The 13739-nt window shown below is 51.6% G+C and overlaps 1 protein-coding gene across 24 annotated transcripts in view; it reads left to right on the forward strand.

The window, feature by feature from the left end:
• CEP164 (centrosomal protein 164) overlaps positions 1-13739 on the forward strand; it is an 86721-nt gene that overhangs the window by 55144 nt on the left and 17838 nt on the right. For 13 of the 24 annotated variants that reach the window (XM_077964343.1, XM_077964344.1, XM_077964348.1 and 10 more), the window contains 10 exons: positions 158-385; positions 5682-5891; positions 9241-9372; positions 9463-9679; positions 10713-10790; positions 10983-11114; positions 11493-11615; positions 12836-12979; positions 13406-13489; positions 13609-13677. In XM_077964343.1, coding sequence (XP_077820469.1) covers positions 158-385; positions 5682-5891; positions 9241-9372; positions 9463-9679; positions 10713-10790; positions 10983-11114; positions 11493-11615; positions 12836-12979; positions 13406-13489; positions 13609-13677 — 1417 coding nt within the window. Of the gene's footprint in view, positions 1-157; positions 386-1307; positions 1452-5681; positions 5892-9240; positions 9373-9462; positions 9680-10712; positions 10791-10982; positions 11115-11492; positions 11616-12835; positions 12980-13405; positions 13490-13608; positions 13678-13739 lie in introns of all 24 variants that reach the window. The other 11 variants (XM_015115785.3, XM_015115790.3, XM_077964345.1 and 8 more) reach the window with 3 other exon arrangements.

The following is a 13739-nucleotide window of genomic DNA, read 5'->3' on the forward strand; positions in this document are numbered from 1 at the left end:
CAGTCTAGGCAAAAGGGGTGCTCAGGAGGGAGTCACTCCTTCCCACATGTGTGGCTGCCTTGCCCTGCTGTGGCTCTCCACGGATGGATTTGGGGACGGGGCTGGAGCATAACCCAGGAGGAGGCAATGACCTAGGTCCACGCACTGTATTCCCCAGTTCTCTTCCCGCTCTCCAAATGGAGGGACCTGACTCCGCTGCTCTACCTGGCCTGACCAGGTTATCTCCTCCACTTCCACATGAGGAGCGGGCCCAGAGTCCCCCTCGAAGCCTGGCCACCGAAGAAGAGCCCCCCCAGGGCCCCGAGGGGCAGCCCGAGTGGAAGGAGGCAGAGAAGCCTGGGGAGGACTCTGCAGCCAGCCTCAGCCCGCAGCTCTCCCTCCAGAGGTAAGGATGAGGGGAAGCATCCCCGGGTGGCGGCCGCTCTGCGTGTAGTGGGTATGTGTGCTAGTGCTGAGAGAGATGGGGCTGGGGTTGGCTTGGGGAGGGAGTGGGGAGCTGGGGCGGGTTTGTAGCCTCAGCAGCAGCAGCAGCAGCAGCAGAGGCTCTGCTTAGTGTCCCATGGGAGCTGGATATGAGGACATGTGCCTCTTCCTAGTCCTCAGTCTGCAGCTGAAATGAGGGTATGTGGTCTGATTAGAGGAACTTAGAAACTCTTGAATAAGGAGGTGTCTCTTTTGTCCCAGGTGTCTACCTGCAAGGGGCTGGAGCAGAGACTGGTGTCACCCTGGCTGCTCCATTCCTGCCAGGAAGCCCTTTCTCTAGTCCCCTCCCTGCCAGCACCCCTGTTTCCAATAGTCATCCTACTTCTAGTCATTCAGCAGCCCCAGCTGGAGCCCTGTTATGTGCTCGGCCCAGAGAGAGGGAAGCCCAGATCACTCTGAGTCCAGCTGAGAGGACCTTTTTTTCCTAGCCTAGTCCAGAGCGTGGTGGACATTTGCTAGTTCTCTGTCCCCCTAGCAAGAGAAACATGCTGGTCTTAGAATTTATTGGGTTGGAATGAATCACTAGGGAACCTGAGCAGCATCGATGTGCAATCAAAGCATCCACTGAACACCTGCTATGTACGGAGCTCCTGGGGTACCATAACCATCCTGCTTCCGTTGTGAGGCAGGAGTCTCTGGTCTTTGATGCAGATAATTCAGGGAGAGGAAGGGTGGGGAGAGGGAGGTTTAAGACCTGAGGTAGGGAAACTGTTGGGGCTGTCTCTCTTGTCTCTATCATAGCTCTTTGACCCCAAATGGCATGCGTCTTAAGCCTCTTGCTTTCTTACTGGCTTTAACACAGTTGTTTCCTTACTGCTATCAAGGGAGCAGGCCGCAAGCCCACCTGCCCACGAGAAGGGCACGGAGCAGCATTCCCAAGCCGAGGAGCTGGGCCCTGGGCAGGAAGAGGCAGAGGAGAATGAGGAGAAGGTGGCGGTCAGCCCCACCGCGCTAGTCTCTCCAGAGGTGTAAGGGCCAGTTTTGCGTGTCTGTCCCTGTCCTCCTCTGCGTGTGGGCTGCTTCAGTGCCTATTGACTCTTGGGTGGTGGGAGGTGGGGCTCAGGCTCTGGCCAGGGGTTAGAGTATAGGGAGATTTAGCATGTCCTTGGTGCTCTGTGTGCTGCCTTGAGAGCCCCACGCAGGCGTGACTGATCCTTACCTGGGGTTAGCTTTGGTCCCTGGGGCTCCTGGTCAGGACTTGAGGTATAAGGGCGGATGAGGGGGTACCTCCTGGCTCATTTGCTAAACTTGCTAAATCATGTTTCCTGTCTACCAAGTACTGTTTTTCTCTTCAAAAATGTTGAGGTATGTAAGTACACTGCAGTACATAGGCCTGCAGTGTACAGTTCAGTGAAAGTTTGCATCTGTGCACACTGTATAGCAGCCACTCAAATGGGGAATGTCTCCATCCCTCGAGGAAGTTTCCTCATGCTCCTCTCAACCCACCCACCCCAGGTCTTCCCTGTTCTGACCTCTGACCTCCAAGTTTTGGCCAAAGGGTCATTTTTCCAGTTCTCCACTTCACATAAATGGAATTATACAGTACACAGGATTGATCTTTTGTGCTTGTGTTCAAAGCTCAGTGTGTTTTTGTGATTCACCTATGTTGAACCAAGTACTTCTAAAATTTAGAAATCATTTAGCTTTTCTCCTTCCGTGTCACCCTTCCCCTTCCTACCCATTTTTCAGATGAGGAAACTGAGGCTCAGAGAAGTGAAGGGATTCATCTAAGGTCACATCGCTAGTCAGCGGCAGAATTAGAACTAGATTCTAGGCAGGGCATGGTGGCTCATGCCTGTAATCCCAGAACTTTGGGAGGCCAAGGCAGGTGGATCACCTGAGGTCAGGAGTTTGAGACCAGCCTGGCCAACATGGCGATACCCCGTCTCTACTAAAAATACAAAAATATGGCGGGCGCCTATAATCCCAGCTACTTGGAATACTGAGGCAGGAGAATGGCTTGAATCTGAGAGGCGGAGGTTGCGGTGAGCCGAGATCGTGCCACTGCACTCCAGCCTGGGCAACAAGAGCGAAACTCTGTCTCAAATAAAAACACTAGATTCTAGTCACTAGAGCTCTAGACTTCTGACTTAGCCTGCAGCCACTGTTCCTTTTCTCTGCATGGAGAAAGACAAGGGTCAGGACTTAAACATTTTCCCTTCTGTGAACTGAGCAGGTCTAAAGGATTTGGGACTGACTCGTGAGCAGAGACAGGTTTACGCACACATTACTCACAGCAAGTTCATGCACACATTACTCACTGAGAGCTGGCAGGGCACGTGAGCTCAGGATCTCGTGTCGTCACCATAACATTGTAGGAGTGGTGTAGGGAAGGGGTGGTCACGTCTTTCCAGTGGTGATACATCCTACAATGAAAACTGTGACCTTGAGGAATTAGGAATTATACAGCCTTCCTGTCCCCTTGGTGGCCGTGGTCAGCCAGTTCAGGATACTTTCTATGAGGACAGGAGGTGGGTGTAGTTCAGAGAGGAAGACTGGGCCAACGTCAGAGGGGTGTCTTCCCAGGATCTCTAGAGTGAAACCTGGGCAGCAGGGCTCAGTTGGGGCCTCGGCTTCCCTGGCTCCTCCCCAGCTGCCTTGGCTGATTCATTCCCCTCCTTTGTGTTTCTCCTGCCATCCCAGCAAGGCTGCCCCTGCTAGGGTCTCAGAGATAGTTGACCACGCGGTTTCAGTTTACCCCATCCCCTTGGGAAATGCCTTCGGTTCTTTCCTGAGTCTCTTCAGGCCCCATCACTTCCTTGTTATTAATCTTTACAGCTGCATTAGGAACGAATTGGGTTGTCTAGGTTTTGTGGGAGTAGTTCTGTGTCTGTCAGCTTCCAAAGGTGTAGGCAAGCTGGGTCTGAAGGGTTAGGAGCAGAGGGCAGGCTAGAGGGAGCAGGTAGGCCAGAAGGCAGCACATGCCACTCACTGAATGCTTTCTGGCCAAGGCCAGGACTAGGAAACAGGAAGATTCTCCCCTTGTCATGCCAGCTTCTTTCGTGAGGATGTGCAGAGAAGAGGGTAAAAGAATCAAAACCACGAAGTTGAGTATGAGAGGAGACATAACTTTTGTGGTAGTACCATGAAAACCGTTTTGCAGTGTTCCTAGGTGCCATTTCCCTGCCCTCCACTCTCCTTCCCTGTCTCTCCCTGCTTTCCCTTCTGGCTTTCTCACACGTGTCTTTGAGCTACTTGCTGGTCAGCCTGAAATGATTATGCTCCTGCAGAGCCTCCCCTTTGTCACTCACTGTAGGAAACTGGGTCCCACTGATTCTGATACCTGAGGAGTTGGCCTAGAAATCAAGCTGTTTCTTCCCCTGGAGTCCTCAACTTCCCGATCATGTCATGGATCTTTCAGGCATTGTTTACTGCCTTGGACCTGAGCTAGCAGTTTGAGCTACTAGATCTTTAAAACAGGGCGAGGGAGAAGAGGTCCACTGACAGACGGCCCAGCTTGCCTCTGGGCAAGCTCACTGGTGCTCATAGCCTGGGCACATGCCCCACGTGGTGTGATGCCCCATCTTTCCAGAGCATCTGTCCCTAGGGCTCCACATAGCTTGCAGCCTGCAGGAGAGAGAGACATTAAAAGGTACCATCTCAGGGAAAAAAGATGTTTTCAGCTAAGGTTGGAAATGAGTTGGAGGGTTGATGAGGCGGAGACCTGTGGAGGAAGGCTCTTTCTGAGGGCAGGATTCTCAGAGGAGGTGGCAGCCACATGTCTTACATCTGCATCAGTTGGGCTGTGTCAGGGGACTCAGAGGAAGCCAGGCTTTGGAAGGAAGGAGGAGATGGAGTTGGGAGCAGAAAAGAATTGAAGGCATAGCTCAAGATCATTTCTGGTCCAAGTTATGATTTTAGGAAAGGGGAAATGAAAGGTCTTTATGGTATTTCAGAGATGACAGTAGCCTGTCCTGTCTTCCTCTCTCTCTAGTCTCAAGGTGCTGCAGTGGGATTCCTAAGCCCTTGTTTTCCTCTACTGTTCTAATCTGATCCCGCCCGCTGCTTTCCATCTGCAGTGGGGCTCGAGCTGGAGGGAGAAGGGGTTCTGAGTCCCCAGCAGGGAAGACCAGCTCCCCTGTTTGACTCTTGCCCAGCCCTCTTTGTTTTGGGTCATGCCCACACTTTCTGGTTAGGTTGACTGAGCCACCGTGCCAGGCCTGCAGCAGCCTGAGTGCTGTGCGAGGAGGGTGTGTGGTGAGACCAGTTTCCACTGTGAGATTGAGGGACCTGGATGTGCAGGCACATTCTGGCCTTTAGGAAAGTCACTCTGGAAGGCAAAATGCTTTATCCTGCTCATGCTTTATCCTGCTCATGCTTTATCCTGCTCAGAATGTTCTCAGGATTCCTCTTTGGGCATTTCCTTGATGAACCAGAAAACAAGCAAAATAACAGTCCTTATTACTTTACACACATCTTTTTAATGGATACCATTATTCCTGATCTCACCACCCTCTTATGCATCCAGGTCAGCTCTGAATTCCTTTTACTCATTTCTAAACATTTAATTAACTCTAAGCAGACGAAAACGTGCCCCCACGGGTAGACGGGGAACATGGCACTCATGTGCACACTTGCTACGTTTTTTGGCTTAGGGGAGCATCTCCTCCTGGCCCCCATGGTGTTGTGATAGGGGAGCTTCCTATTCCTGGGCTTTCCTGGACTGTTGTAGTTCTCAGAGCTAGGAGACCTGCTGCTGCTTCTTTCATGGGCCCATATACATTGGCCACTACTCAGTTTGGGAGGCAGAAAGCAGTCTCTGGGGACTGTTCCCAAATTGCTGGCATGAGCCTTAAGTAGCAGGCAGAGCTCTAGTGGGGAGGTGGTAATGGGGCTATGAGCCATTCTAGGAAGGAATCCAGTAGGGACAGAGCTTCACTCTGTCCTTGCTGCTGCCAGCTCTTGAGCTGCAGCTTCAGATTTTGACCTTGGGCCACAACCTCGTAAGTCAGCTGAGAGCCTGCTGTGGGCTGCCCTTCTCCCTTGGCTCTTGGGGCCTTAAACAGCCACAGTGGGGCTTGTCCTATAGAACAAGCATTGACCATATCTCTTGCCTGCCCTTGGGTGAGCTGTTTGACTCCTGATTGTGGGCCCTCCATTAGGATTCCATTTGTGATGTTCTGTATCCATTCTAACCTGGATGCAGAGGTGGGTGGACATTAACCCTGTGATGATATGCCATTCCCTACCCATGGCAGGCGATTCACAGAGCCTGTGGCTCCCCCAAAGCAGCTCTCAGAGGCTGCACTAAAGGCCATGGAAGAGGCAGTGGCCCAAGTACTCGAGCAAGACCAGAGGCACCTGCTGGAATCGAAGCAAGAGAAGATGCAGCAACTGCGGGAGAAGCTGTGCCAAGAGGAGGAAGAGGAGATTCTCCGGCTTCACCAGCAGAAAGAGCAATCTCTCAGGTCCTGCCCTTTCCCTTGGGCATGCTTCCCGGGGCCTTTCAGGGGATGTGAGGAGCCAGGGACACCCTCTCAGCCTGGGGACCACTGGGATGCCCATGGTTCTACCAAGACCAACTAAAGTTGGGAAACTTTACCCAACAATTTCTGCTTACATCTCATTGGTTACACCTAGTTGCAGAGAACACTGGGAAATGTAGTCCTTTAGCTGACCTCTTTACCCAGTAGAATAAAAGCAGGGTTCTGTTGGTAAGGAAGAAAGGGAGAATGGATATTGAGCTGTTAATGAGCCATCTGTCACAGTCCCAGGATGGGAAAGGTACTACGAAAAGGTGTTAACATTTCACTTACTTGGCAATTTAACTAAAGGCTGAGTCTTGTCCTCTTGTACAGAACATCTAAGAGTGGTAGAAAATTATTATTTTTAGATGATACCTAGCAAAGTATATATAAAACATTTGTGCTTAATTTAGAGAAAATAAAACAGAAAACCAACATACAAGTACTGGGAAGGTCGGAACAATCTCTCACGAGCCCAATGCAGGAAGCACTGACCCAGGGTCTGTCCTTATATTGCATCCTTGTGGATCCTCCACCAGGGAGCATCCCAAAGAACAGACACCTCCAACCCCCTAGCATCCTCCTCTTCCAGCCAACTGAGAATTGGGGCAGGGGTCCACCCAAGCAGAGTGTGACTCACCTTAAGGTGCAGTGCCTTGGAGGAAATCCTGGTGGTGTGTCCCTGTCAGCCCACCAGTCTCCTCCCCTCTTGCTGGCCACCCTGAGCTTGGCTGACTGTACTTTCCATCCCTCTCCCAAGGGCCGTGACTCCAGAGGCCCTCTTAGGTTGTGGGGAAGACTGGAATGCCAAAAGTGTCTTGATTCATGGCCTGGAACATAGTAGTTGCTGAACAAATAGTAGCAATTACTTTTATTTTCAGTTGAAATCAATGCATGTTCAGGCATTCTTGACTAAGTGACTTCTCTGTGGACAGTGCCTTGCCTGACTTTCTTCAAAATAGTTCATCACCAGAACCTGTTTCTGTTTATGCCCAAGCCTTTCTGAGGAATGGGCTCTTCTTCCCTCTGCTGGGAAATTCCATGTGGTAGAAATTTCTGGAAGCCACAGCTGATCTTACAACAAATATTTCTAGAATGAGAAGGCAGGCAGATTGGCCCTTAGTTTCTTTCACTGTAAAATGAAGGGATTGGACTTAAAACTTCTAAAGTCCCTGCCAGCTCTAACACTGTTGCTGTGTGTAAAATTTAGCCATAGGACAAAGAGAAAGGGTTTCTGGGGAATCTAGAAGGAAGGATTTTTACTTATTTCAAATTTTCTCTCTCTCTCTCTCTTTTTTTTTGTTTTTTTTGAGACAGAGTCTTGCTCTGTCGCCCAGGCTGGAGTGTGTGGCTCACTGGGCTCACTGTAAGCTGTGCCTCCCAGGTCACACCATTCTCCTGCCTCAGCCTCCCGAGTAGCTGGGACTACAGGTGCCTGCAACCATACCTGGCTAATTTTTTTTTTTTTTTTTTGTATTTTTAGTAGAGACGGGATTTCACTGGGTTAGCCAGGATGGTCTTGATCTCCTGACCTGATAATCCGCCCGCCTCGGCCTCCCAAAGTGCTGGGATTACAGGCGTAAGCCACCATGCCCGGCCAAATTTTCTCTCTTAATGGAAGAAAGTAATGGTGTTCGTATCTTGAAATAGGAAAGAATCCTAAGTCTTTTTTTGGCTTTAGGATTTGTTACAGAAGCTTTTCAAAGGAATTGTCTTCCGAATCATGTTTTTCCTAGGCTTGAATTCCCTGAGTGCCCAGCACACATCCCCTGGTCATGCGGGGCTGTGTGAGGAGTTACTTGAAAAGGATGTGGTTTGTGTAAGCAGGGGGATGTCTGCTTAGGATGAAATGGCCACTGTTGTTGGTGTGTAAATAAGATAACCTTTCGTAGATATCACAACTTGCTTATAGTTTGGGGCTGTATGATGCTGTTCAAATTCAGTTAATTTATTAAGCACTTACTTTATGTCAACTACTATGTGTGGTACCTGGGATATAACAGATTTTAAGACAAGATTCTTTCTCTTGAGAAGCTCCCAGACTGGCAAGGAAAACAGATACAGAAGATGAATTATGATGCCATGTGACGCATGGTGCAGAGTAGCATGGGATAAGAAAGGTCCACATGTAAAGTGATGGGAACAGAAAGATGAATTGATAAGCTTGGAGGGAGTTGGAAAGACTTCCCAGAGAGGGAACTGGGTGTTGAGCAATGAATATGGGTTTGCTAGATAGAAAAGGGAATTCTTGGCAGAGGATCTGGGAAGGAAGAGTGTGGTAGAATGGAGGGACGGTGACTCAGCTGATGTGCCTAGAACAGAGTCTGTCGGAGTGAAAGAATGTGGAATCAGGTTGGGTGGCTATCGCTATCTTTGAGTGAGTGCCATGCTGAGGTGAAGCTGTTGACAAGAGGGGAGCCTTTGGAAGAAGTGCTGTATTACTGAAACCCAGAAGCCAGTAGTTTGCTTTTTTTTTTTTGGAGATTGAGTCTTGCTCTGTTGCCCAGGTTGGAGTGCTGTGGTGCGATCTCAGCTCACTGCAACCTCTGCATCCCAGGTTCCAGCAATTCTCCTGTCTCAGCTCCCAAGTAGCTGGGACTACAGGAGTGTGCCACCATGCCCGGCTAATTTTTGTATTTTTAGTAGAGATGGGGTTTCACCATTATGGCCAGGCTGGTCTCAAACTCCTGACCTCAAGTGATCCACCTGCCTCGGCCTCCCAAAGTGCTGGGATTATAGGCGTGAGCCACCATGCCTGGCCAGTAGTTTGCTTCTTGAAGCAAAGGGGAGTTCATGGTTCCCTCGTTATCCTGGAAGGTATTATGGGAGGCAGCTGTAGACCCAGAGACTGAGGTTAGACTCATCTTTAGGAAACTTTGACTGGGCGCAGTGGCTTATGCCTATAATCAGAGTGCTTTGGGAGGCTGAGGCCAAAGGATCACTTGAGCCCAGGAGTTCGAGACCAGCCTGGACAACATAGCGAGACTCCATCTCAACAATTAGCTGGGTTTGATGGTATATGCCTGTGGTCCCAACTACATGGGATGCTGAGGTGAGAGGGTTGCTTAAGCCCAGGAGTTTAAGGCTGCAGTAAGCCGTGATCACACCACTTGCATTCCAGCCTGGACAACAGAGCAAGAACCTGTCTCCAAACAGGAAAAAAAATAAAAAAAGATTTAGGAAGTTTCTTAGGCAGAACACAGGGCTGTTGGAGACTGACAACCACAGCCTGTGAATAGAATAAAGACCCTTGTGGTTTCTCTGACAACCTCGCCTTTCCTTTCCATCTCAGTTCCTTGAGGGAGCGACTGCAGAAAGCCAGTGAGGAGGAGGAGGCCCGGATGAGAGAGGAGGAAAGCCAGAGGCTATCCTGGCTCCGAGCCCAGATCCAGTCCAGCACACAAGCAGATGAGGACCAAATCAGGTAACTGCGTGCTTACCTGTGAGCTGCCCAGCCTCGTGGAGGTGACCCCAGGGTACACAGGGCCGTTCCCAACCTACTCTGTCCATCCAGGGCTGAGCAAGAGGCTTCCCTGCAGAAACTGAGAGAAGAGTTGGAGTCTCAACAGAAGGCTGAGAGGGCCAGCTTGGAACAGAAAAATAGGCAAACGCTGGAGCAGCTCAAGGAAGAGATGGAGGCTTCGGAGAAGACCGAACAGGCTGCCCTGAACGCTGCTAAGGAGAAGGCTCTGCAGCAGCTGAGGGAGCAGCTGGAAGGGGAGAGGAAAGAAGTGAGTCAGTCAAGTGGGGACCTCACCCTCTGATATGTGTCTGGGCTGCCTGGGAGGGGACCGAGAACACAGGGAGAGGAAGGGCAAGCCTCGGGTGGGCGTGCAGGCTGGGGAGCCAGGTGGAGAGTAGGTCTCACACATAGACTGGCATGGGAGATGGCGAGGTGACTGCCTGGGCCCATTACTCCATATGGACCAAATTAGCTCAGGGCAGGAGCTTGCTCTGCTGTCCATGGCAGGGCAGAGGATGCAGCAGGCATCCCGAGGCCCCTCCAGGGTCAGGCTGGTTGGCAGTGGTGGCTGGAGGTTCTCAAGCAGAGAACCATCAGAGGCTTGAAGGAGAGTGTCCTGTGGATTTGAGAAAATTGGTGACTGAAAGAGATTTAGCCAGACCAGAGGTTTTGAGACAAGGGCGCTCTGTCCCTCACTGTCTCTGAGGGACAGCTGCAAGGGCCTCACTCCCCACTTTTCCCTCCTTTCTTAGGATGAGAGGCTAGCAACATAGCAGGAATTTTCTCTTTGTCCATACTCCCTGTACTCCAGTCAGATGGCTGGCTTCTGAAGGTTTTAGCACAGTCTCTCTGAGCACTTGGAGTGCATTGGAGTTCCCCTGTCTTGCTGTAGTGTTTTCCATGTCTAAAAGCTGCAGCTTTGCACCTCACCAAAATAAAAAGAAGGTTCTACATGGCCTGACTTAATGATACCATCCAACCTGGCCCCCCTGGCTTGGATCTTATTTACCAGCATGAGCACCGTCTGTGGACCTGTGGCCTAGTCTAAGGGCAGGGGGTGGGAGCAGACAGCCGAAACTTACTGAAATGCCCCTCTCTTCTGGCCTTCATGTTCCTGTTCATTGCCAGTTGTAGACTTCAGGGGCTGAGTTATTTCAGAGGAACAAAGATGTGCTGTGCTTCCCCGTGCTTCCCTTGACCCTGATCTCAAGGGGTTGGGGGTTGGTAGTCTTCCTGGCTCTGCCTCCCACCATGGTCAGTGCCTGGCCAGCTTCCCTCACAGTCCCTTTGCTGCTTCCCAGGCGGTGGCAAGGCTGGAGAAGGAGCACGGTGCTGAGCTGGAGCGGCTCTGCTCCTCTTTGGAGGCCAAGCACCAGGAGGTGAGACGCAGTATTCTGGGCCCCCTTCATGGCTGATTAACAGAATTCAGCCCCATCCCTGGCTACTAGGCAGTGAGCCTCTCCCTCCAGCCCCTGGGGATGGATGCCAGGTCCTCAGAACACATCCCCACACAGCAGCTGTACAGTATCCCTGAGGGACACACTTCCCTGTGTGTGCGGGGGCCTCCTCAGGTGGTCTCCAGCCTCCAGAAGAAGATAGAGGAAGCTCAACAGAAAGAGGAGGCCCAGCTGCAGAAGTGCCTTGGGCAGGTGGAGCACAGAGTTCACCAGAAGGCTTATCACATGGCTGAGTATGAGCAAGAGGTGAGTGCTGCTCTGCATCTTCCACAGTTATGTGCACCTGTCGTGGACTCTCTTACAGTCAGCTGAGCTGTCCTAGCCTCAGTGGCCTCCAGTTTGCTTTGGATGGCTCAGCTGGGGTTAGCACTTCTGGTTCCATTTTTATGCTTTAGTTCCCTTGAAACCAGGTACTCCTCCAATCTGATGCCCCTGTATGCATGTGGAGAGGGTGTGTTGGGGTATGGCTGTGTGCTGACCGTGGTGTCATGGCTGTGTGATGTCCATGTTTTGTGTGTGTCGGGGGAGATTGGGGAAATGTGTGTAAGACCTTCAGGTGCAGCAGGCCCTGAGTGCTGGTCCACCTCGGTTCTGCATGCCACATGCCTGCCGTCTCCCCTGCAGCTCAGCAGTCTCCTGCGAGAGAAGCGCCAGGAAGTGGAAGGGGAGCATGAGAGGAGGTTGGACAAGATGAAGGAGGAGCACCAGCAAGTGATGGCTAAGGCCAGAGAGCAGTATGAAGCTGAGGTAGCTCAGCCACATCCCCTGTGCGCATGCACACACATGCACACACACATGCGCACACACATGCACACACGCACACACGCACACATGCACATGCACGCACACCCCGGGGTCCTTCCCACCTGACTGTGGGGCAGAGGAAGGGGATAAACTGTGGTCAGGGATTGTGGGAGGTTTTCCTTCCTAGTACCCTGCCACGATGATGTTTTTTGCCTTTTTTATTAAAGCATGAGAAAGACCTCCACCTAATGAGGGGCAATTCCTTTTTTATCAGGCAGGCTGCACTTTCTTCTGATGGTAAAAAGACCCCCCATACATTGAGCTTGTACTGTGTGCTGAGAACTGTTCTGAGCTCTTTGTCTATTTTAACTCATTTAGTCCTCACACCAGCCTTAGGAAAGATCTAGTATCATTATCTCCATTTTAAAGATGAGGACACTGAGACTTGGAGAGTTTAAGTAGCTTGCCAAGATCATACTCAGCTAGTGAGTGGAAGAGCTAAGATTCAAGCCCAGGGTGTCCGACTCCAAAGCCTTCAGTTTCCTCACTGCAACACCACGTCACCAGGGTTCCTCAACATCTCAGGACACCAAGAAATAGACTGGCAAGAACCAAGTAATACTGATATTCTCCCCATTTTAAGTCTTTGAGCTTAAGGTAGGAAAGTTCAGTGACTTGAGTGTACCCAAGCTGGCCTGGCTTGCTCACATTGAGGGTGAACATTGAGCGGGTAGAGGGTGGCTGACTATGGCCCACAGCTGGGCCCCTGCAGGGCGTTAAGACTACTGCTCCAGTAACTGGAACCAGTATCCCAGACTCTTTCTAGGATCTTTTCCAGGGCAGAAATAGCTGTCCCATGATGAAATTTGCTGCATCCCTTCCCCCAACCAATTATGACCGTGCTGAAGAATAGTGATACTTTATCAGTGACCTCTCATTCCTTAAGGAGGAAAAGTTGTATATGGTGGAGCCATAGGAGAGCCAGAGGGGGATTCCGTCATGGTATCCGGCCAGCCTCTGCTTCAGCCGTAGAGGGCTGCAGGCTTGCTGGGGTCAGGGCCGGTGCTGTGCTTGTAACCCTCCTCTTCTCCAAGAGCTGGCTTTAGGGAACCGACGGTGTCCCTGATCTTATTGACGCAAGGCTACAGGGCTGCGGGAGCTGTGATTTTTGTGGTGGAAGGGGCCGCCGCAGCTTCCCACCAGTGGGCCCATCCTCCTTGCAGGAGAGGAAGCAGCGGGCTGAACTTCTGGGGCACCTGACTGGAGAGCTGGAGCGTCTACAGAGGGCCCATGAGCGAGAATTGGAGACTGTGAGGCAGGAGCAACACAAGCGTCTTGAGGACTTGCGGCGCCGGCACAGGGAGCAGGTGAGGGGCCTGGGGCAGGGTGAGCCCACTGTGACCCCTCCATGCACAGTAAGAACGTGCTGGGAGCAAACGCGTGGCCCCAGCAGGATGGAGCCTGACAGCTTCTGGAGTGCGAGTCTCTCACTGGCCATCTCCAAGCTGGGGCATCCTTGCTGCTTTATTTTCTGGGCCAGGGAACACACTCAGGATTAGAACTAGAGGTCAGCCCCTGTAAGGCATTGGGGTTGGCACCTTCGCATCTCCTTGCTCCAGCAGGAAGTAACCAAGGTGCGGAGCCTTCCTGGGAGGCTGCAGGGGCACACAGCGAGGAAGCCTGAGCCCAGAGTGGAGGTTGCGGAGTGGCATGGTGGGTTCTGGAACCCCCTCCTGCCCCTCAGCTAATGCCTTACACTCTTTCTGTGCTTATGTCTTTCTCTTTCTGGGCAGGAAAGGAAGCTCCAAGATTTAGAGTTGGACCTTGAAACCAGAGCTAAAGATGTCAAGGCCAGATTGGCTCTGCTGGAGGTCCAGGTGAGGGATCTGCAGGAGTCCTTGACCTCAGAGTCATAGCTCCTCTAGCAGAGGGCAGGCCCAGCCCCTCAGACCTGGGGTCTGCAGTCAGCCAGAAAATCCTGTCTCTTCTCTGCAAGGAGGAGACTGCCCGGAGGGAGAAGCAGCAGCTGCTTGATGTGCAGAGGCAGGTTGCTCTGAAGAGTGAGGTTTGTCTCCCTCTTTTGTCCTCCCTCCTGTTTTTCCTCCATCCCCTGTCTTTCTTCTCCCT

The sequence above is a fragment of the Macaca mulatta genome, chromosome 14 (assembly GCF_049350105.2).
Source record: "Macaca mulatta isolate MMU2019108-1 chromosome 14, T2T-MMU8v2.0, whole genome shotgun sequence".
In the NCBI taxonomy this organism is placed as follows: Eukaryota; Metazoa; Chordata; class Mammalia; order Primates; family Cercopithecidae; genus Macaca; species Macaca mulatta.